The following is a 24438-nucleotide window of genomic DNA, read 5'->3' as shown; positions in this document are numbered from 1 at the left end:
TGGATTTACTAGACAATCACGTCATCCCAACAAAGTCAGGTTTATTTCTTCCTTCCCAGTATGTGTAACTTTTCTTTTTCTTGCCTTAATTGCATTAATAAGGACTTCCAGTATGATAATGAAAAGGGATGGTGAGAGTTACATCCTCGCCTTGAACATGATCCTAGTGGGAAAGCTTTAAGTTTTTCACATTAAGAATGATGTTAGCTGAAGGGTTTTGGTAGATAGTGTTTGTCAAGCTGAGAAAATTCCCCTTTACTCCTAGTTTACTAAGAGTTTTTATTATGACTTTGTGTTGGATTTTGTCAAATGCTTTTTCTGCATCTATTGATATGATGATATTATTGTTTTTATTCTTTTTTGGCTTTGATTTGCTAATATTTTGTGAGGATTTTTGCATCTATTTTTATGAGTGATATTGTTCTGTAGTTTTCTTGTAATGTCTTTGTCTGGATTTGGTATTAGGGTAATGCTGGCCTCATAGAATGAGTTAGGAAATATTCCCTCTGCTTCTATCCTCTGAAAGAGATTATAGAGAATTGGTATAATTTCTTCCTTAAATGTTTGGTATAATTCACCAGTGAACCCGTCTGGGCCTGGTGCTTTCTATTTTGGAAGGTTATTAATTCTTGATTCAATCTTTTATAGAAATAGGCTTTAGGCCTGTTCATATTGTCTATTTCTTCCTGTGTGAGTTTTGGCAGATTGTGTCTTTCAAGGAATTGGTCCATTTTATTTAGGTTATCAAATTTGTGGCATTGGCTTGTTCATAGTATTCCTTTATTATCCATTTAACATCCATGGGATCTAGAGATCTAGAGTGATGCCCCCCTCTTTCATTTCTCATGTTATTAATTTGTGTCTTCTGCTTGTTCACATGCTCTCTTGCTCTCTGTCTCCCTCTCTCTCTCTCCCTCTTCTATTAGCTTGGCTAGAGGCTTATGAATTTTACTGATCATTTCGGAGAACCAACTTTTGGTTTCATTGTTTTTTTCTTTTTTCTCCAATTTTCAATTTCATTGATTTCTGTTCTAATTCTTATTTCTTTTCTTCTGCTTACTTTGAATTTAATTGGCTCTTCATTTTTAGTTACCTAAGATGGAAACTTAAATTTGGTTTTAGATCTTACTTCTTTTCTAATACGTGCATTCGATGGTAACAATTTCCCTCTAAGCACTGCTTTTGCTGCGTCTCACACATTTTGCTGTTATATTTTTATTTTCATTCAGTTCAAAATATTTTTTTAATTTCTTTTGAGATTTCTTCTTTGACCCATGTATTATTTAGAAGTATGTTGTTTAATCTCCACATATTTGGGGATTTCTCAGTTATCTTTCTGTTTTGATTTCTAGTTTAATTTTATTGTGGTCTGAGAGCAGACATTGTTCAATTTCTATTCTTTTAAATTTGTTAAGGTATGTTTTATGGCTCAGAATGAGTTCTATCTTAGTGAATGTTCCATGTGAGCTTGCAAAAAAATGTATATTCTGTTTCTGTTGGATGAAGTAGTCTATAAATGTCAATTATATGCAGTTTATTAATGGTGTTGTTGAGTTCAATTACGTCCTTACTGATTTTCTGCCTGCTGTTTCTGTCCATTTCTGAGACAGAGGTGTTGAGGTTTCTAACTGTAATAGTGGATTCATCTATTTCTTTTTGAAGTTCTATTAGTTTTTGCATTGCATAGTTTCACACTCTGTTGCTAGGTGTACGCACATTAAGAATTGTCATGTCTTCTTGGAGAATTGACCCCTTTATCATTATGTAATGTCCTTCTTTATCCCTGATAACTTTTCTTACTTTAAAGTCTGCTTTGTCTGAAATTAATATAGCTACTGTTGCTTTCCTTTGTTTAGTATTAGCATGGTGTATTTTTCCATCCATTTACTTTTAATCATTATATGTTTCTATATTTAAAGTGGGTTTCTTGTAAACAACATAGAGGTAGGTCTTGTTTTTTGATCCACTGTGATAATCTCTGTTTTTTAATTGGTGCATTTAGACCTTGACATTCAAAATGATTACTGATATAGTTGGATGAATATCTACCATATTCATTACTGTTTTCTGTTTTGTTCCACTTGTTCTTTATTCCTATTTTTGTCTTCTACTCTTTTTCTGCCATTTGTGATTTTAATTGAGCATTTTATATGATTCCATCTTTCTACTTTTTTAGCATATTGGTTATACTTAAAAAAATAAATTTTTTTTAGGGTTTATCCTAGAGTTTGCAATACGCATTTACAACTAACGCAAGTCTACTTTCAAGTAACACTGTGTCACTTCATAGGTAGTATTATTACCTTATAATAATAAAATGAACCTAATTCTTCCTTTCTATACTTTATATCATTGTTTTCATTTATTTTATTTATATATAAACATACACAAGCATATATATGTAAATATTTGTATAAGATATGTACACAAGCATACATTATTGAATATATTGTTGCTATTATTATCTTGAACAAACTGTTATCTTCTAGATCAATCACAAATGAGAAAAATATTTATTTTACCTTCAGTTATTCCTTCTTCTATGCTCTCCCTTCATTATGCAGATCTGAATTTCTGATCTATATTATTTTTCTTCTCACTAAAGAACTTCTTTTTTCTTTCAGGCAGGTCCACTGATAATAAATTATCTCAATATTTGTTTGTCTGAGAAAATCTCTATTTTTCCTTCAGCTTTAAAAGATAATTTCACAGGGTAGAGAATTCTGGGTGGTTGGTTTATTTCTCTTACACTTTTAAGTATTTCACTCCACTCTCTTGCTTGCATGGTTTCTGAGGATAAGTCAGATATAATTGTTATCTTTGTTCCTCTATAGGTAAGGATTTTTTTCCTCTAGCTTTTTCTCAAATTTTGTTTATTTTTGATTTTCTGCAGTTTGAAGATGATATCCCTAGGTATATCCCATTTTGGGGGGGATTTTCCTAGTTGGTGTTCTCTGAACTTCCTGGATCTGTGATTTAGTGTCTGACATTAATTTGGGGAAATTCTCAGTCACTATTTTTTGAAATATTTCTTCTGTTCCTTTCTCACTTTCTTCTACTTCTGGTATTCCCATTATGCATATGTTACACTTTTCGTAGTTGTCCCACAGTCCTTGGATATTCTGTCAATTTTTTTTCTTTAGTCTTTGTTCTCTTTGCTCTTCAGTTTTCAAGGATTCTATTGATATATCCTCTAGCTCAGAGATTCTTTCCTCAGTCATGTCCAGTCTTTACTAATAAATCCACCAAAGACATTCTCTGTTCCTGTTACAGTGTTTTTAATCTCTAGCACTTTTTTATGGCTCTTCTTAGGATTTCCATATCTGTGCTTACATTGCCTATCTGTTCTCGCATTCTGTCTAATTTTTTTTTTAAACATCTTTATTGGAGTATAATTGCTTTACAATGGTGTGTTAGTTTCTGCTGTATAACAAAGTGAATCAGCTATACATAAACATATATCCCCATATCTCCTCCCTCTTGCATCTCCCTCCCACCCTCCCTATCCCACCCCTCTAGGTGGACACAAAGCACTGAGCTGATCTCCCTGTGCTATGCGGCTGCTTCCCACTAGCTATCTATTTTACATTTGGTAGTGTATATATGTCCATGCCACATTATAGCCCTTAGCATTCTAATCAGAGTTGTTTTAAATTCCCAGTCTGATAATTCCAACATCCCTGCCATGTCTGATTCTAGTGCTTTCCCTGGTCTCTTCAAATTGTATTTTCTACCTTTTGGTATGCCTTGTAATTTTTCTTGATAACTAGACATAATATACTCTATAAAAAGAACTGCTGTAAATAGGCCTTTAGTAATGCGGTGGTGAGGTGTTGGCGGAGAGGAGGCTTTCTAGAGTTCTCTGATTAGGTTTCAGTCCTTTAGTGAGCCTATGCCTCTGGACTGTGAACCTCACAAGAGTTTCTCAGTTTTTTTTCTCCCCTTTAGGTGAGAGAGGATTATTCCAGTGGGCTGCAGTTGGGTATTTCTCTTCCTCTGGTGAATTAGAATGTGGTAATACCCCAGTAGATTTGGCTCTGATTAACTAGTTTCCGCCCAGGGCAGAAATCTCCAGACAATAAAGATGCTGGTCCTCAATGTCTATGGTGTGCTTGAGCAGGAAGAGCAAAAGATACAGGACGACCTTGAGAGTTGCATGAGAGGGTCCTTCAGGTGGATGCGAGTAGGTTAATGTGACAGGAACTGCACTTGTCTGCTTACTGGGTGGCATATTTTGGGAGAGAATCCCCTGATTGTTAAGAACAGCATGTCCTGGAGTATTTAAAGATGTTTCCGGTTCCACTGAAGCAGGAGGGCATGTTCCCCAGTATTTGCTGTGGGAATCTTGTCAAGCTCCTAGAGGTAAATTTCAAAATAATGTGTTCCCCCCACCTTTTGGCTGAATTCCCCTGGAGTTTTTAACTCTCAGACTTGTCCTCATTGAGTGTCCAGCAATTTGTCAATTACAGTTCCGGTTTCTCTACCCTGGCACTGGCTGCTGGGGCCGTTTCCACTCCTGAGTCTCTGCTCTGTAAGCTGAGACTCTCTCTCCACCTGCCTGTCTCTCCAGCCTTGGGGGCAGCAGTTTGTGCTGTGTCCACGCCTCTCTTAAGAATCAAAGAAAAGTTATTGATTTTTTAGTCTGTTCAATTTTTTTTTGTTAGGTTGGAGTGGCAACTTCCAAAGCTCCTTAAATATGGAACCTGCAGGAAGTCCTATACTTTTAATTTTACTAAAATAGGAACCTACAAAATTGACAATTTTGTAACTTGATTTTTTTTCATTTATATCATAAACTTGTTCCTTGTTGTTAAATATTCTTTGATGGAATTTTAATTAGTGACAGTATCTTTTATCACATTACACATTTTTTATCTGGTCCCTTATTGCTTAAACTGCTCCCAGTTTTCTGCATTATAAACAGTGCTTCTGCGAACATTCATAGAGGTAAATCTTTTGTACATCCATGATTATGTCCTCAGGGTAAAGAAAACAGCTCTTCTTAACCTAATACCACAGATGAATTAGCAGAAAACATCCTAGATACTGCTGCAGTGGAACAACTTACACCTTTTAAGATATATAAAATGAAATCAGTTTCCTTGTTCTTTCATCAGTTCACAAAGTGATTGAGCCAGTTCTATACAACCTTTCACTAATTTGGGGTGTGTGTGTGTGTGTGTGTGTGTGTGTGTGTATGAGAGAGAGAGAGAGAATGAGGCTGCTTATGGAAGTGTTTAAAATTGTTAGAGAAATAAAGGCTGTTCTTCATTTCATTTCAAGCAAGACTAGTACTGGGAGAATCTGGAAATCCCAGGTGCTTTTGTACTTTTATTCTGTAACTTTCATAAGACAGAAAAAAAAAAAAAAAAAACCCAAAACAAAACTCTCTCCTTCTTAGATGTGGCATGGAGACAGCCCCTCTCCAGAGGACATTACTTTTGTTACTCTGCTTTTCTGATAGAATTACCTATATGAAACTGGCTGACTTCACTTTCTGGATGCAATGAAACCAGAATTCTAGCCAACTTCATCTATATTGCCTTGACTCTTCTTCCTTTTTATCCTGTCAATTCCCTTTTGCCAAAGACCACTAGGACACACCTGTCCTTGAACTATTTTTTTTGCTAGTTGCAATGAAGAGAAGGCCACCATGGAGAATCATGGGACACCTCAGGAAGACTGTATTAAGAAAAGACTTATTGTAGGATTTAGGGTTGCATTAAATGATTTGAGGAAGGGTTCATGGAAGCAGGGCTTTGCTATAGTTTGCTTGCTGTCAAAAAGCACATGTAATTTTATGGTTTTGTGTATTAACGACTTATTGAGAAGCAGGGTAACCAGCTATACCAGTATACTTGAAACTGAGGGGGTTTCTGGGACACAGCGTTTTCAGTGCCCAAACCAAAAATATCCCAAGCAAACTGGGAGGAGCTGGTTACCCTACCTGGAAGGCGAGAGAAATGAAAAGAGGCTGAGACAGGAACTGGTAAAGAAGCACCATCACTCACAGGAGCCAGGATTCAGGATGTTTGGTTGTTTTGTGGTTTGGACAGTATTCATGTTTTTGCCTGGATTCGGACATGATTACAAAGTGGTCTGATCTCTGACTTGATCCATCATGGTGACAGGTGGCCTTGTCCGATGGTGACGTTCTGCAAAATTGTTGACGTTCGGTAGGAGAACAGGAAGCCACCTCCTAGCAACACCAAGGCCTTCACACAGTATCAGGCCAGTATCTAGCTGTCAGGAGCTGCTTTCCTTTTCTCCAATTCCCTTCTTTGAGGATTTGAGAGATACATTTGAGGTTGGCCTAAGATGACAGTTGTGAGAGTCTCTAGTGGTGAGAGCCTTGGTTCCAGTCATATTGGTTCTGTGCCCTAATAAAATGCTCTGGGCTTTGAAACATTGAGTAATAAAAGTATTATCCATCTCTCTTAACACAACTCTTCTTCAATAGAGAAAAGTGTCTTAATGATTGAGACGATGCTAAGTTAATAAATGTTAAATGTTTTAAAAATCAAATACTCTTTTCCCTTCTTTGAGATTCAAAATTCACATGAGAATATTTTAGTGTTCTTAGTAATACTGCCATAAAGAAACCCAACTTATTTAATTTAGGACACTTTTTTCACAGAACACATTAACACTTTGATGAACACTAATATTTCAATATTAAACTAGTGTTTCATAGAAATATGAGTTTATTTAGTGATTGTCTCCTAGTTATGCTTTTTGTTTTTAAAATTAGAAATATATGTGAAGGGTAAATAATTGTTCTGATTTAAAATGAATAAATTTTCTTAATTATAGGCATTGAAAAGAAATAGTTTCATGTTTTTCAGATTTATTGTTTTAATATTAAGAGACAATATTAAATGGTGGTTGGATTTTTTGGGGGAAAATACTTAACTAGTGGATGAAAATATTATTATGTATTTGATTTAGTTTAGTAGCTTAAGGTTATAATACTAGTTAAATTATGAAGCATTATTTTAATTATTAACATTGGTTCATTTACTTTAGCTGTCTTAAACTCAGTTTGGTTGTCCCACATATTAATTGTTTAGCAATTATAAATAAATCAACTGTTTAGCAATTAGTTTTTATAACAATGGAGGAAATAATACGGCCTTAGCTATATTGTAATCTGCATTCATGAACTTTCCTCTAGGTTCTGAGGACTACCTTGAGGTCATTATTCCAACAGACCTAAGAGTGGAACATTCTGGGCAAATAAGTGAGAGAAAGGAAGTTGAAGAATTATCAGAAGCTTCAAGAAGCACCATATCACAGGCAGTGGTGCTTCCCGCTGAGATTCCATGTGAGGTCAGTAAAGACACCTTGTTATTTAAGTGACTGCATTATCTTAATGGATACTGCATTTCACTAGAATGTAACTAACACTAGAAGCTACAACACAGAGGCATTTTTGTCTACTCTGTTCATGGCCATGTCCTCAGAACCCAGAACAATATCTGGTAGTTAGTAGGCATTTGATACATATTTGTTGAATAATAAAGTATTAAAACATATATGAAAGCATCATTTTATTAAATGTTACTTGACGTGTTACAGATTTACAATTGCTATATATATCAAGCTATTTAAAAGAAAGTTGGATTCATATTAACCAGATCAAGGATTTTATTTTCATAAAAGGAAATACATTCTTGAATAGAATTTGAAAATACTTATTTTTTATGACCACTGATTTTTAAATTATAAAACATATATCAAAGGCCTACATTATGAAGTGGGACTATCATAGAGCTAGAAGAGCTGGTCCTTTGGGGAATAAAAGTATAATGTTATGTTAGAGGGAGTGGATTTCTCAGGAGGTGACTGTATGAACACATGTTGCCAACATTTCTTCCTTCTAAGTCTTCATTGGACTGAACCACTATAATAAGCCTACTGCTAGAGCTTGACCAAAACTTGGGCTACGTAATCTCCAGACAATAAAAAGATGCTGGTCCTCAATGTCTATGGTGTGCTTGAGCAGGAAGAGCAAAAGATACAGGACGACCTTGAGAGTCGCATGAGAGGGTCCTTCAGGTGGACGCCAGTAGGTTAATGTGACAGGAGCTGCACTTGTCTGCTTACTGGGAGGCATATTTTGGGAGAGAATCCCCTGATCCTGATGGTACCAGCAGCCCTGGGAGAAGCAGAACGTTCTGTGCAGTTTGGGAAAGCTTAATTCCCTCACCCCCAGACCCCATCCCCAAGCAGGAGAATCACCGTTTTATTATGTTATCAGTTCCAGAGGAACAAAAACTTCTTTGACACTCTCTTAAAGACCCCAGGAACTGAAACTGTACAGGTTTGAGGGAACTGAGATAGAGGATCAGGCAAAGAACGATTACAACCTACTTGAGGAAGGGAGATCAGGCCAAACAATCAGAACCAGTGGCTCCTATTGAGTCAGAAATAATGGAAGAGACAGAAATAAATAGAAGAGACTATAAAATGGGAATCAGAACTGCTCTCAAGTAGGTAAAGTCAAAGCAAAAAAAGCAAAAAAAAAAAAAAGAAAAACCCTCTGGAACTAAAAATAGCTCACCAGGAATTATGCAATGAGTCTAAATAGCTGCTTTCAAAAATATCTGCAGGAGTAAAATTTGAACAATATAAAATCTTTCCATTATTAAATTGCAGAGAAATCAAAATCCAAAAATTAAACCCCACTGCCCTCCAAGCAGAGATAGCTCACTCAGATGGCTGAGTAGGATGAGGGTTCTTTCAGTAACAGAACTGTGGGCTTTTACTGACATGGATACAATTCTTGCAGACCCTCTGAAGTTAAGTTATTTCAATTCCAAATCTCTCTTGGGTACCCCAGTTTTTAAACAGTCCTAAGAGTTGAAAGGTCATATAAGATTATTTTAGCATCAGACCTACACATTAAAAAATTGAAATAAACAAATCCCTGGACCAAAAATAGTCATCCCAGTCAAAACCTTGTATTCTCAGAACCTAGATCTTAGTATAGTCTGAATCCAAGTCCCAATTTCCAAGCACCACAGGAAAGATTATTTGTATCCAAATGAGTGAAAATCATGTTTCAGGTTTGCCAGGATAACGTTCAGTCTATGCCAATTGTCTGAAAGCACAACCTTTGAACATTTCTGAGAAGTCTTTGAATTACTGGGTAAGTAGAGTCCACTTAAGGATACGGCCTCCTTTCTCTGGAAGTGATAATTTGAGACTTCCCTGCCATCGTATAAAAATCTAGAAATTTACAAGACTATCCTTGCCAGTCACCAGGTCATATTTGAGATGTGCCTCTTTCCTACCCAGTATCTTCAAAATCTATGAATTTCCCCTTATGGTTTTATGTTTCCAGCATGCCAGGGCTGAGTTGACTGGTTCAATCTAATGGCATCGTCTTCATTCTCTCTGATGACCAGAGAATTAGTTTTAATCTCACCTGTTGCCTCTTGCTGCAGAACTGCTTGGGTCTGTGGACCTGCTCCTGGAGAAGTGCCCTCCCCGTTCCCTCCTCTGCTCTGGAGAAGCAGCATAAGTAGATAGTTTAACTGAGGCAGCAAGTAAGGCTGCTGTTGCTTTTGACCCCAGGAGCCTGGCAGTATTGATTCCTCTGCTGAGTCATCTTTCCCAGCATTGTTCCTTTCCATGGATTTCAGATTTCCTGGACCTTGAAATTTTGTGCCCCTTCAAAAACAGCAGAAAAAAGTTTTTTTTCTTCAACAGTTTTTTTTCATGCACTAGTGAAGATGTGCCTCCAGTGTTCTATTTATGTAAGTTATTCCCTATCTTTTTAAGAAATACCTAAATGAGTTTTAACAGTTTAATTCTGCTGCTTAATTTTGCCTCTTTTCTAGGATTAGCAATATTTGTTCTATTTTAGTATGTCTTAACCTTTTTTTTTTTTTTTTTTGGTTGGTATGGGCCAGGATATTTGCTTTTCTAGCATATTCTTCCTGATTTTGTCTTGTATAGGGTAATTGATCATGAGAGATATGAAATCAGTGAATTCTAAGCCTGCTAATAATAAGCACATCCATTGTTCAAATGAATCTTATCCAGTTTTTGGTCCTTGATGAATAATCCACCTGGGAGGCGTTCTTCCATTGGAATAACATCTAAACCAGAACTGGACCTGGTCTGTTATTTGCTAGCTTCTTTTCCCTTTGCTGTGTATTTACTCCAAAGTCCTAATTTCATTAATTTCTCAGGCAGATTCCCTCAGAGCAGTGGTTCTTATCTGGGACTGATTTGGCTGTCTCTCCCAAAGGGATATTTGGCAAAGTCTGCAGTCAGATTTGTTGTCATAACTGGGGGGCTGCTACTGGCATCTGGTGGGTAGAAGCCAGGGATGCTACTAGACATCCTACAGCACACAGGGCAGTCCCCACAGCAATGACTTCTCTGGTTCAAAAATGTAAGTACTGCCAAGGTGAAATCCTGCCCCAGAGGATAGGAAATACATTCATGCCTCTGGATAATAGGTCACCTTCAAATCACCTAGTAATGGCATCAAGGAGGCAGTGCTCTTCTTCAGAGGCTTGTCTGCAGTCCTGCCAGTTCTATGATCACTTGTTAGAGCTGCATCATCTCTAAAAAGTGATTCAGTCACTGGATTTTTTTTTTAATGGATTTGACCTGAATCTTTAAGAGAGAGCCTATGAATGTTTTCCTCAATGGCCCTCTCGGAAGTACTGTGGTTTGCTCCCAGATGCCTCTTGCCTCTCCTGTGATTTCTCTGAGCCCCAGTCACAGGTCAGGAACGGCCTCTCTATTGCTTCTTCAGTAGCACCATCCTAAAGAGTAGTCAAGAGCGAGCTTATTTTTTCTATCTTGTTTTATCTGTGTAGGCAGGACTTCAATATGTCATTCTCCCTTCCTTTCGATAGAATCTGCTGCAATCGCAGCTTTTCTCCACCCCAAACCTCTTACTTCCTTTGCTATAATTAACTGATATTTCTTTATATTTATGTTATTCTCCCACTGCTACTGTTCTGATAAGACTGAAATATGCTTTTAAAAGTAGTCTGGTCACTTGTTGATTTCTTGAGCAAATTTAGTTCTTAAAAGTTATAGCATAACCAGAAAAGGCCTTTTAAGGGGCCTTATCAGCATTTGGATCTATATTAATTTCATTGAATCATTTTTCTATCTGAATCCTAGAACATGGCATATTCCCTAATAAAGACCTTCATTTTATTTGACCTTCACTGATGTTTAGCTTTGTGGCTGCAACCATAATATGAGACTCCAAACCTAAATCTGTATAGACCACAGATTATATAACCAGTGAATATAGAGAAACTCTGAGAATATATAAAGGGGTGTGACTTGTAGAAGGGCCCACAGGCAAACTACGAAAACCTCAGAGATTAACTCCTACCTGTTCACTCCTTGGCACTGAGTACAGTTTAAAACAATACACAGAAGCTAACAGCACTGCCCACTTATTTCTGACACCAAGTCACACACTGGTCCTTGGTAGCCAACCTTAAAGTCAAGTCCTGTGATTTAATTGAAAAATACAGTTAAAACAGCAAAAGATTATTGTGTGTATCAATGCCTAAAATGTCTGTGTTGTGAAGTATTACCCCTTTCGAGATAAGGTTTTACGATGACAAAAGATGTTTTTTCCCTGTAACCAAGTGGTTCTCAAACTAAGCAGCATATAGAGATTACTAGGGGAGGTTTTAAAATGTAATAATGTCTGAATCCTACCCCCAGAGATTCAGATATAAATGGTCTGAGTTATGGCCTGGAGATTGGGAGTTTTAAAAGCTTCCCAGGTGATTCTGAAGGTGAGAATTAGCAGCCAAATTTGGAACCATTGCCATAACCTAATCCTTGCTGTGCTGTCACGGGTCAGATCAGGGTCAGCTGCAGGGACTTGCACAGTGCTGGCTTAATGAGGCCCATGCACCTGTGCTTGTAGAGCTAGTGCCTATTAATTATGAATATGAAAAGAGCCATTTGTCTGTGTGCAAGTCATAGTAAGCTGATATGATCCACTAAGATCAAAATCCTTTGTTACCGGTACTTAATGATGCATTAAAGCCTAAAGACACCCATCCTGACAGTCTAGAAACTCCACTACCTGTGTTGTATTGTAGACAGAGTTCCAGCCCTTTTGGTGAGGTCTCAAGGGTTGTGACCATTGCAGCGAATCTGTAGAGTTTGGAAGTGATATTTATTATAACTCTTTCTCTTTCTGAATGGTCAGAGCCAAATAAGGGATAAACAGAGAAGTCAGAAAGATTGAGAGCAAAATAACAGCTTCATAACTGATAGCACTAAATTTATGACCATTTGAGTATCCTAATATTTCCTCCATTGAATTAAATGTGCCCAAATAATTATATCTTTAATTAAAATGGCCATAATAATTAAGGACAGGGCTGGACGAGTACAGGCCTTCCCTCCTCCGAAGCCCCCTTCGTGCATGGAGATGCAGGAAGCAGATGAAGCTGTGAGTCCTGAGGGGGATAAGGAGTAGAGCTTGCTCAATGTAAAAAATGTCATATTTTTATAGAGGTATTCTATCTGAATTGAAAAATATATACAGATGATCTCTTATGTACCTAATTCTTACAAGATGCCGCAACGATATGAAAAAATAAAAATACCTTCGGGATGTTTAAAATCTATCTGGGAAGCCTAGACACAGGCATGAAAAGCGTATTAAGACCAGAGGGCATGGCTTAGAAAGGGTCAAATGAGGAGTACAGGTGCGAAACGTTTCATGATTCCTTCGGAAGTTGTGCGCGAAACCTGAGTTGGACCTCGATGGAGAGGATACATATGGGGAGATGGAGGGAGAGGAGGAACTCAAGGGCATGCCAACGTATGTACAAACAGGAACAGCTACCTAATTAGCAGGGCCCGGTGCAAAATGAAAAGGTAGGGACCCCTGTTCAAATTATTAAGCATTTCAAGCTGCAACAGCAGATTAAGACAAGTGCAGCGCTCTTCCAGGTGCAGGGCCTGTGAAGCTGCAGAGGTTACATGCCCACGAAGCTGGTCCCGGGTACAAATGAGGTGTCAGTGCCTCCTTGGGGGTGGTCTGTATGCTTGTCTTTTGTTGAGAACTCTTCTCTGGAAATGGTTGAAAGGTGGAGTCCTGCCCTCTATTAGGGCGAGAATCTGATGCGTAAGAAGCAGCCTGTGTGAGCCCTCGTGAATGAGAATGAGTTCTCTAGGTGAATGAACACTGGGAGAGGATGCTGAGGCTCAGTAAGTTTGGAAAGCGAGAGGTCAAAGTTATACAAGAAGAGAAGTACTCGGGGAAGAGAACTCCGAAGAAGTTTGAAGCCGAGGATCTTGGGGATCTGAGCCAAAGTGAAGTGGGAAGTCATTAAAGCTTCGAAGTAAGGAGCGAGATGTGAGCGATGGAGGAACTGAAGAACTGCGCTGGCAGTGAGGTCCTGTGAAGAGGAGGTGGCAGATGTGAGCGCCAGGAGGGACTCCCATTCCTGACCTCAGCACTCAGAGGAAGCAGTGCGTGGGGAGGCACAAGCAAAGAAACAGAGAAGTGTTTCCGACATGTAGGGTGTGTGAGGCCAGAGCAATAGGTGGAACTGTGGGATCTTTTCTCGATGAGCAATTTACTTGGTGTGGAGAAATTTAGTTCAAAATAATCTGTGGGCAAATATTGGAGCATGCTAGACTCCGATGGAGAAATGCCTGAAGTGGATGTGTACCAGCTGAAATGATTTTTTTAACATCAACATATCTGTAGAAACTCTTTTTTTCAGGGCTTTAAAAATGTAAGTTTTATTGGTGGGATTTATGCTTAGGGAGATAATATTTAATAAGAGAACTTTGAAATTAATGACTTTTGGGTAAACAGAATTTTATAAGAGCATGTAAATGAGGTTTCTGTTTGTGAAGGACTGAAATTTAGTTTGACTTTGAAGAAAGCCTTTGAAAGGTGATATCTGAGATAATCATAAAAATATATTTCATTTTAGTTATTTTGAAGGGTTAAACAGCAAGATGTAAAGAGTAGTACAGCTTTTAAATTTAGATAGTTCTGGTTGATCTTCAGAATGTAACTCTCTGTATTAGTTACCCTATTTGTAAAAGAGAAAAATGATAGCCTTCCATTTTGGTTTTGGGGTATGTGTGTATGTTTGTGTGTATATGTATGTGTGTATTTGTTTTGGTTAGGATTAAAGGAAATGGCTTTATATAAAAAGTATAATTCCTAGTATAAAATAGATGCTCAATAAATGTTTATTCCTTGTTTTTTTCTATATTAATTCTAATCTTCTTATCCTTAATTTTCTTTCTGGATTGTTTTCAAAGAGGTTTTCAATAACTCTTTATATCTTATGTATATAGATTTAGCTTTTCCACCTTAATAAAACCTTGAAATTTTTAGATTTATAACCTTTGTCAACTCAATAGGCTTCACTGATACTCATCGTAAAGAGTAACCAGAGAACCTCTATTAGGTAAGATTAAAACTACACTTGACCCTTGAACAACAGGGGTTTTGAACTGCATGGGTCCACTTAAACATGGATTTTTTTTTTTAACATCTTTATTGGAGTATAATTGCTTTACAATGGTGTGTTTCTGCTTTATAACAAAGTGAATCAGCTATACATATACATATATCCCATATTTCCTCCCTCTTGCATCTCCCTCCCACCCTCCCTATCCCACCCCTCTAGGTGGTCACAAAGCACCGAGCTGATCTCCCTGTGCTATGCGGCTGCTTCCCACTAGCTATCTATTTTACATTTGGCAGTATATACAAGTCCATGCCACTCTCTTACTTCATCCCAGTTTACCCTTCCCCCTCCCCATGTCCTCAAGTCCATTCTCTACATCTGCATCTGCGTCTTTATTCCTGTCCTGCCCCTAGGTTCTTCAGAACCATTTTTTTTTTTTTTTTAGATTCCATATATATGTGTTAGCATACAGTATTTGTTTTGAACAGGGGTTTTGAACTGCATGGGTCCACTTAAACATGGATTTTTTTCAATAGTAAATACCCCAGTACAACATGATCTGTAGTTGGTTGAATTGCGGAGGGCCTAATATCAATTATACATGGATTTTCCACTGTGCATAGGGTCGGTGCTCCTATGTTGTTCAAGGGTCAACTGTATTAGACATTTAAAACAATTCATCATAATTAAATTATAAGAGGTCTTAAAGCTAAACCTGTTCAGTCCTCTCATTTATAGATAAATACACCAAGTTCTGGAAAGGTAAAGGAAAGGGATTTGGAAAAAAAAGGATTTGGTTAGCGACTGAATTACATTCCTTGGAGGTCTGTGAACTGGTGCTCATCACTCTCAGATAGAACCTCACACACAGGGATGAGGTGAGAGGAAAAGGGAGCAGCTCTGTCCTCACTGTCTTTTCAGTTGCAAAATCTGGTGTTGGGAAAAAAAAAAAACTGAGTATTCAATAGACATCAAGTTGATACACTTAAAATGCTATGAGAATCCCCTTTATATATTTCATTTCTGAATATGGCTGAAACTACGGACACAATGGAGATATATAATTATCCTATGCGACCTTTATCATTTATAAATGCACTGGGTTCTTTGGTTAATGAAAACTTTTAAAAATGCCTAATTGGGTTATATTTTTCATCTTATAGAATCCTGGTGAAATATTTATTATTTTGAGAGATGAAGTAATTGGTGATTCTGTGGAGGTTGAATTTACGTCAAATAGTAAATGCATTAGAACACGGCCAGCCCTCTGGAATAAGACAGTCTGGTGTATGAAAGCTTTAGGTAAGAAATTTTTTTAATGCTTTAATAAATATAAAACATCATTCTGAGTTTCTTTCAATAAATTTATGGTAAATGGTTTCACTTCCCTACAGAAACTAATATTGTTCTGCAGGTGTTTCCTGTGTTTAGCTTTCACATACTCAAGGCTGTTATTATTAATCTGGATTCGCAAAAGCACGAATGTGTAAATTATGAGAAATTAGTTTGTGTACCATGTGGTAAAATTACAGCCAGTAACATCACATACTTTATGTCAGCAGAGAGCACTTTAATATGTCAGCTATTAAATATGGAACTAAAATTATTTTCTTTATTGTAACAGGATTAGCAGACTTTTGGCTTTTCATTCATGATTTTCTTTTTTCTTCTTTAATTTTTTGCCATGCAAAAAAAGTATATTTTTTTAGTATATTTTTGTTTTGGAAAGCATAGTTCTTTTTCACTATTTTATCATCATGGTACCATTTCTATATACATTTCTATATATTCCCTCTTCCTTATTTAAATTATGAACCTAACCATTTTATTATCCAACTTTGCTTCAGCATGATAAATTGCATTGGATTTAAAATTCCAGATGGAATAGACACACTTGCTGTGATAACTGTACTAAAATCAAAATTTAATATATTAATTTCTGAATGTTTTGATATAAATGTAGGACTACTTGGTTTTTGAATTTATGGTGTCCTTTATAATTAGAGAATAAAATTGCCTAACTTTATAAATGTGAACTTCATAAAATATTTTAAAGTACAAAGATATTCAATCCTATTATAAATTTGGAAATGTAGTAAAAAATATTTAAAATTGAAGAGTATATCAAATGCATCCTGAGCTTTTTTGTTTTCTTTTTAGACTGTAGCTATAATGAAATCCATTTACAGGGCATTTACAAATCTTTTCTGTTGTGTTGTGTAAAGCATGTGTCCCCTCTATGGATTTCCTTGCACAGCTTAGGTCAGAGTTGGATTATAGAAAGGAAAGACTTTACACCAATCATTTATAAACATCTTAGACACTGCTTCCTGCCATGGACAAGAATATGCAGAAGTGAGATGAGAAAGAATTCTTTCTGTTTCTTTTCCTTTTCTTCCAAAGCCCCTTAGCTCCTTATGCCACATTTTTAAATGATTTAATGAGCAATAATTTCTAACTAATTAGTTTAGAAGTTAAACTAAATCTGGTTAGACTAAAATCACTACAGAAAAATCAATATTGCAAATTAAGAAGTACTTAGATAATACTTCCCAAATAGCAAATCAAAATGTCAAATAAAATTGTTCACATTAAGATTTTATGTTCAGTTTACCTAGTAGCTAAGAGCAGCACAAAGAATAAAATGTCAAATTTCAGATGTTTTTCAGAAAAGGAGGAAACTGTAATTCCAAATTTTCCAATATATACCAGACCATAATATTATCCACGTGGTTGAACAGCAAATTTGTAGTAAAAATAAACCAACCAACCAACCATTATTTACCAGTTATGCTAATTAAACCTTTCCAACTCTTTTTTTCAACTGGTGTATTCTCTAAGTTAATGATAGATTGTCTTACAAAATGTTGGCTGCTATGTAGCAATATACAGGATAGTTCCATGAATAATTATGGGAATACATATGGGACATGCCTCAGAAGAAATGGTCTTACTTTCCCAAATGGGGTTTGGGTTATTCCAAACCCCAGATGTTTGCATGACAATTTTCCAGGAGAATTTGGGAAATATCTCTGTGACAAAGAGTGAAAGTTTTTAAAGTGTGTTCTGTGAATGAATTTAAAGAGCTAAATTTTGTTTAATTTTGTTACAATAAAACACAACCTTTCCATTGAAGTGATTATTTAGTGTTATTCTTTCATAGAGAGCACAACAATCTCGGGTAACTTTAACTTTGTTGATGTGTTACAGCAAAATTTACAATGGGGGTGTATCAGTCACCTTGAACAACTTGTTCACAAAAAGGATGAATGGATGGGGTAAATAGTACTTAAATAACAGGGCATTAAACCTTGCCTTCCTAAGGGTTTTTCATTGTTATCAATTGAATAAAAGTTCTATAATTTCAATCAACTCTACTCTTTCTTTTTCCAAACAATTTTAAGAAATTTTCCTGTAATTAATGGGAACTTTCTTCCTCAGATTAATAACAAATACTTAACTTTTAATGAATGACTTTACTGTTGTAAATTCAAAGTATTACGTAGAGATGATTATACATTACTCCAAAAAATGGAGGTTAGAAGATAAAGAGAAAAGATTTAGTGTTTTGCTTTTATTATAATTTTAACATATGTTTTAATCCTTTAAGTTTTTTTAAACAATTAAGTGCAAAATTACGTATTCTATTTTGTGGTTTCTAACTACTAAGGATAAAAAAAGAAAACAATTAAGTGTTAAAAGCTAGTAAAATTGTTATGAATTCTTAAAGCCTGACTTCATATTCTCTAAGAGATATAATACTGTGGTACATGCATTTATAGACTCAGCTCCTAACTCTCTCTTTGTGTTTTATAAGATTTTCCTGCTGGCTCTGTCAATGTCAATGTCTACTGTGATGGAATCATTAAGGCCACAGCAGAGATTAAATACTATTCAACCCCAAAGGCGATGAAATGCCTATTGGGAGCGGCAGGTCCAGGAGATGGTGTGTACCAGGTAAGTCGATCTTTCCATGAAGTCGATAATAAGCTAAAGAGCTAATGTGGAATAAACTAATGCATACTTTGGTATAAAGTCTGAATGTTGGTTGAATAAAAATGAATTACTGATCATTAGGAAAGGAAGAAATTGACCTATGTGATGCAGAGATGTAGATGAATTAGTTTGTGTAAGTCAAGTCATTCCAGATAATGTCACTGGGAGACAGGTTATCCATTACAAAATAGCTGTTGTCGTGGGCTCATTTTCAAGCTGTTGCAGACCAGATAAAGAAAGACAGAAGGATTAAATAGAACTCTTAAACAATGAATTTCCTCTTTATTCAGATGTGGGCAATACAAGATAAAAGAAGGTTTGAGGTTAAGGACTCAGAAAAAACAAGAATACCACCAAAAAGGAAGTGTGTGGTGTTAATCTAGAAATTGTTATTTTCATGAGGAAATTTCCAGGCTCAGTGTATATTTTTCTTAGTTTCATTTATCATTGTTGTCTGACAGTGAAAGTTATTCCTTTAAATTAACAACATTTATTTGGAATTCCAGAAATGCTAAACTTTTCTGGGAACTCTGCAGAGTGGCCTTGCAGGTTTTTTTCTCTAGTGTGACAAAGCAGTACTCAGCAAGGATGACTTGGTGAGAAGTTTCTAGTCCTCTCCAAGGCCCTTAGTTTGGACATTCTCCAGTGAGTGACAGATGATGTGAGTGCCCTGCCCTAAGGGACTCATGGACTTAGAATGTAAAAAGTGCATTTTGATTGACTGTAAGCCATTCGTTTAATTTCTGAATTTCTGTTTTATTTTTTGTAACCTGACCTACTTTCAGTGGAGAGAAAGCTTGCTTAATGTGGAACTTCTTTATGTGCTTATTACATCAAATTTTCAGAGTGAAATAAATGTCATTTCTTTTCATAGCTGCTTGATAATTAGAATTATAACTTTGCTTAATTGCCTTAGTTTTTCTGTGGGCAGGGGAGGAGACCAGAGGAGAGGCGAAGAAAGAGGTAGTTGAATTGAACATGAGATCTTCAGATTTACCACAAAACACTCCATAAGACTTGTAACAAAACCATCAACGATAGGAATGTTGACAGGTTGTCGTGAAGCCTTATTGTTTAAACCAGTTTGGAATTGGAGGCGTTGTTGTTTATTTTGTGTGACACATTTTTCTATTAGAGTTCTCCTTTATGAATGATACATTTTAGAACAATGGAAAAGGTAAAAATGTTTTAGAGAAGGAACAGGGAGTAAAATACCATTTGTCAAACTGAGGAGTCTGAGGACATTTGACAAAATATCTATATTGTAACTGCAAAGCAAGAATAAAAGTAACAGCTTGAAATACAGATCGTTTCATTTTCCTGTGACACGTCTACCTTATCCTCTACTTTAAAAACTTTATTCATTACAAAAAGACTAATAACAGCATTATATTGCATTATCAGTATTCAGTCAGCATAGAAGTAAAGTAGTCCCCAAAACACATTTTTGTGTTGGTTTTGCCTTTGGGGAGGAAAAAAATCTTTGTATATAGTGAAAATTAAATGTAATTTTTGACTCGAACAGTTTTTCAGAATGTTGTAACATGCAAGTCATGATTTCTTCTACAGCTTTGAATGAATAAAAACTTTTTTGAGTAGTTTTTAGATAACTACGAAATGCTCTGTTTCATTTTTACCCTCAGTGTCAGAAATGAGAGGTGAGGAAGGGTTTCTTCCCTCCACTGAGCCTTGGTGCCTATAGTGAAAGGAAGATTGTTGGACAGTCACAGCTTGATTCAGGCTTTTACTCTCAGGAAAGAGACACTTTAAACCTGAGGTTTGAGTATGGAGAGGTAGAATTATTCTAAGTTGGTGACAGCAGACCACAGCTTGGTAAGATGCATTAAGAGATTTGGTTTAATATATACAATTTAAGATGGGTTTAGAGGTTTTGCTATTGTCATGAGGGGACCTACACATGTTGTGGAATTAGATTAAACAAATTCTGAGTCTGAGATCTCAGACCCGGCAGAGCTACAGCATCACAATCCTGACACATGGAAAAGGCTGCAATTCACTCAGTCTCCATCACATCTTGGACTAGGTATGACACGGGGTTCATCTCATCCACTGGCGTCTGGACCACATGAGGTATCCCTACCTTGAATTTACCAAGATGGTCCCTACCAAGGGACACAAAGGAAGCTTGTTGTGTTTTCGGGTTCCTTGGCCTCAACGGTGGTGTCCCAGCCCACGCTGTCCTTCTCCTTGTTGGCATTTGGTTGTTCCTTTGACATTTGGCTTTGCTCTCGTGTACATTACATTTTAAAAGTTGGGTAAAAAGCTGTGCTTTTCCTCTCCATCATACAACACTGCAGTAATTGTTTCCTTCATGTGCTTCTCTACTACTTTAATTGGGCGATTTGGATATGTTGCACATAGTCCGCTGAACATCTCTAGTCAAAGAACAGTGTACGTGGTAATTTTATTTGCCATAGTTATTGTGTACTTGTCAGGACATATACCAGCAGATTTAAGGTTGTGTTTTCTTTAATATTCCACTTACTTAGCTGAAATGGTATACTATAAGAGCTATTCTGAGTTTTCCTGTAAATTTTAATGGCAGATGTGATTTAAGTAATCCTTAAAATTAGTAATCAGATACTTCCTATAATCATTTAAAAGCTATTGGGCATATAATAACATGAACATTCTGTAAATTTGAGGAAAGTAATAATAATGAGAAATCTATGGATTTTATTTTTCAATAATCCTCAAACCTGTGATAAGAGACTTTCTATTATCATTTAAAAGCTGTAGGGCATAGAGCAAAATGACCATTCTGTGAATTTGAGAAAAGAAATGATAATGAGAAATTTGGTTTTCTTAGTTTATTATTAATGATGTCTATTAGGTTTTAGAAGACTTTACCTAAACCAGCTTAATTATCTAACTGCTTCCTAAATCATTTCGTCTTTTTTGGATAGATACTAAATCCGAGCTCATAGCCTCAAAAAGGTAGAATTTCCAGAACCTCACCTAGAACAGTGAATTCAAATGAAAAAATACAAAGCCAATTTGGGAAGATATTAGAATTCAAGTACTAGTGTTAGAAAAACTAGTAACTCCTATTTGACTGAGATAATTAAAACCTTTGAGACTTCCATCTTATTTACAAAAGAGTCTAGGGGCAACAATAAAGTTAACTTTGTATAGGAAAAACTAGATACAATATAAAAACCAAATTAGGTCAGAATGCTAAAAGAACATAGCAATTATTGATCAAAGCATTAGGATCCTATTTATTCAAAGAGTTTTTGAAATGGTACCAAATAATTTTTATTAGTTGTATTTTGTATTAGTAAAAAGGTATATTGTGTTGCATGTATTTATCATCTTGCATATTTTACTTTATACCTGTTGAAATCTTATTTTCATCTTCATGTTAGGTGCACATCATTGCCAGTTTTCACTAAATTGTATGAATTATTCAATCTTTGGTTTACTGCCTGCGAATATTTAATACACTGTGAAACCAGATGGGGTTGGGGTGAGGGAAGGTATGGACTAAGGGAACTCTCACATCATGAGGAATTTCCCAGTTTTTTATTAGTTCCCTTAAAGGTTAGTTTCTTCATTAAGTTAAAGCTCAGGCATTAGAGGTTATCTCCCTAAAAGAGTTCTTCAGAAGAGTCTTCCTACTGAGAGATGCTGGGAACTCCCCAGCCTTTCAGCAATTTTTTTCCGGTCCTTGCCTCGCTCAAAAGGTTGATGGACACACAAAGCTTCAGGGTCATAAACCTTTTCCAACACTGACTCCCTACCATAGCATGCCTCCTTGTCTCCTTAACTCTCTCCATGGTTCCTATGTTCTAGCCATCCAGGACTGCTCCTTCTTTTATCAGTAGAACATGTTAAGCCATTTACTCCCTGCTGCCCCGTCTAGAAGGCATGGGCATTGTGTTTTTCATCTTTGCATACCCAGTTTCTTCACATAGTTATCGTTCCCGATACATACGACACAACTGATAATTATTGTTTAAAAAATGGGAAAACAGTGATTGCTGGTTTTTTTACAGTGCTATTTGAAAAAATAAGTGAAAAACTATAGTATAGGTATATAAATAAGAGAGAAATGAAAACTGCCCTTTTAAAATACACTGTTACTTATTTATAAAATTGAATAAGTGAATCTGATGCTTATGAAAGTAAGGAACTCTCAGAGGTTCATGATACTAGAAAAATGAAGAATTTATGCTATAATTTGATTCTTCATACCCTACCTCAGTCATGAACTCCATGTTAATATACCTCATTACCAACTTTTAACAGCTGTAAAGAGCTGTTAAAGGTAAGATTCCAGTCTTACCTTTCTTTAGAATATTAAAGAAATGTTTATTACTCGAATATGCTTAAGATCTTACCTCTCTTTCATAAGGCTGCTTATTATCTTTCCTTTTTCTTACTGGAAAGTGGCAGTGTAGCATAAGAGAAATAGTTCTGGATAGGGCAGGAGCAGGAGTTGGATTCTTTTTTTTTTTTTTTAATTTTATTTATTTATTTATTTATTTATTTGGCTGTGTTGGGTCTTCGTTGCTGCGCATGGGCTTTCTCTAGTTGCGGCGAGCAGGGGCTACTCTTCATTGCGGTGCGCGGGCTTCTTATTGCAGTGGCTTCTCTCATTGTGGAGCACGGGCTCTAGGCGTGTGGGCTTCAGTAGTTGTGGCACGCGGGCTCAGTAGTTGTGGCTCACAGGCTCTAGAGCACAGGCTCAGTAGTTGTGGCACATGAGCTTAGTTGCTCCGCGGCATGTGGGATCTTCCCAGACCAGGGATCGAACCCGTGTCCCCTGCATTGGCAGGCGGATTCTCAACCACTGCACCACCAGGGAAGTCCTGGGAGTTGGATTCTTTTATTGAGTTAGCAGCCACTTCATGAGAGCCCATTTTCCTTAGTGCTAAAGGAATTTCCTCATGTGAACAATGAAGAAGCTAGAGTATATAATCTCCAAGGTCATTTCCAACTCAAGTATTCCATAATTGTAAGCCGAGAGAGAAAAAGTACTTAGATTATGAATTATGACCTTTCTTATTTAGAGGACTGACTTGCAAATACATGGGCTCTCCATGTAGCCTTTATTTCCATTTTATTTGTGCTTGCTCTTAATTCTTCCCCCAGAGAAGAAGAAAGTGATTTGAGTTTCATGTGCCTTTGATTGGTTTTTTTTAACTTGTTTTATATTTCTGATCAAAGACTTGTAATCAGGCAAAGAACAGTCTAATAAGATGCAATCTTGAGATTTATTTCTGGATTCATTTTTCATATTGCTTGTGCTCCTAATTAGAATGGACCAATAAGAATAAGGCAAATCTATTGAAGCTTGTATTTTACTGATAAAACAAGCAACATTTCCTTTGTGCTGTGTCTCCTTTATGCTAGGTCAAGCAACAGTTAATGATGCCTGATTAGGATAGTTGAGACTTAATGATTATACTCACCACAGTTACAAATCATTGAATCAAACAGGAACACACAACTTAGTACACTCATCCATTTATTTAGAGAAAAGCAAATAAATTAGTTAAGTTTAACAGCAGATATAACAGCTATTATGAGAAAAAAAAATATTTCTGAGTGCGGAAATAGCCATTAACTTAGCCATTGACATAACTATACTGTTGTTTCTCTACAATTCTTATCTTGTAAGCCATCTCAGTCCATTTTCATAGTTATTGGTCCCATATGTTTTCATTTATGTTTAGCTACTGCTTAGAGTGTATTTTATTAATGATTTCTTAATTTATAGTTTCTGCTCACTTGATGGAAATAAATATTTCATTCATTTTTTTATTTCTCCCAAACTGAAGCATCTCTCTTGCTTCTTACATTGCCCTCTCTTCCTGTCCCTGGGGCTGGCTTTGACTGCCCTTTGCGGAGGATGTCTGTATGCTGGTGTGAGTGCTACTTATAACCACCCCCATCCAAGAGCAGCCTTGCACTTTTACTATCCAGTTCTTTAGAGCATCCAGATCTTCAACCATAAGGAATATTTTTAAAC

At 36.4% G+C, this 24438-nt stretch overlaps 1 protein-coding gene across 4 annotated transcripts in view; it reads left to right on the top strand.

The window, feature by feature from the left end:
• Window positions 1-24438, top strand: part of BANK1 (B cell scaffold protein with ankyrin repeats 1) — a 314550-nt gene that overhangs the window by 76153 nt on the left and 213959 nt on the right. For all 4 annotated transcript variants that reach the window (XM_061191673.1, XM_061191672.1, XM_061191671.1 and 1 more), the window contains 3 exons: window positions 7175-7329; window positions 15608-15746; window positions 18262-18401. In XM_061191673.1, the coding sequence (XP_061047656.1) occupies window positions 7175-7329; window positions 15608-15746; window positions 18262-18401 (434 nt within the window). The remainder of the gene's footprint in view (window positions 1-7174; window positions 7330-15607; window positions 15747-18261; window positions 18402-24438) is intronic.

This window comes from Eubalaena glacialis, chromosome 5 (assembly GCF_028564815.1).
Source record: "Eubalaena glacialis isolate mEubGla1 chromosome 5, mEubGla1.1.hap2.+ XY, whole genome shotgun sequence".
Taxonomy (NCBI): Eukaryota; Metazoa; Chordata; class Mammalia; order Artiodactyla; family Balaenidae; genus Eubalaena; species Eubalaena glacialis.
This window is presented reverse-complemented; position numbering and strand designations above follow the sequence as displayed.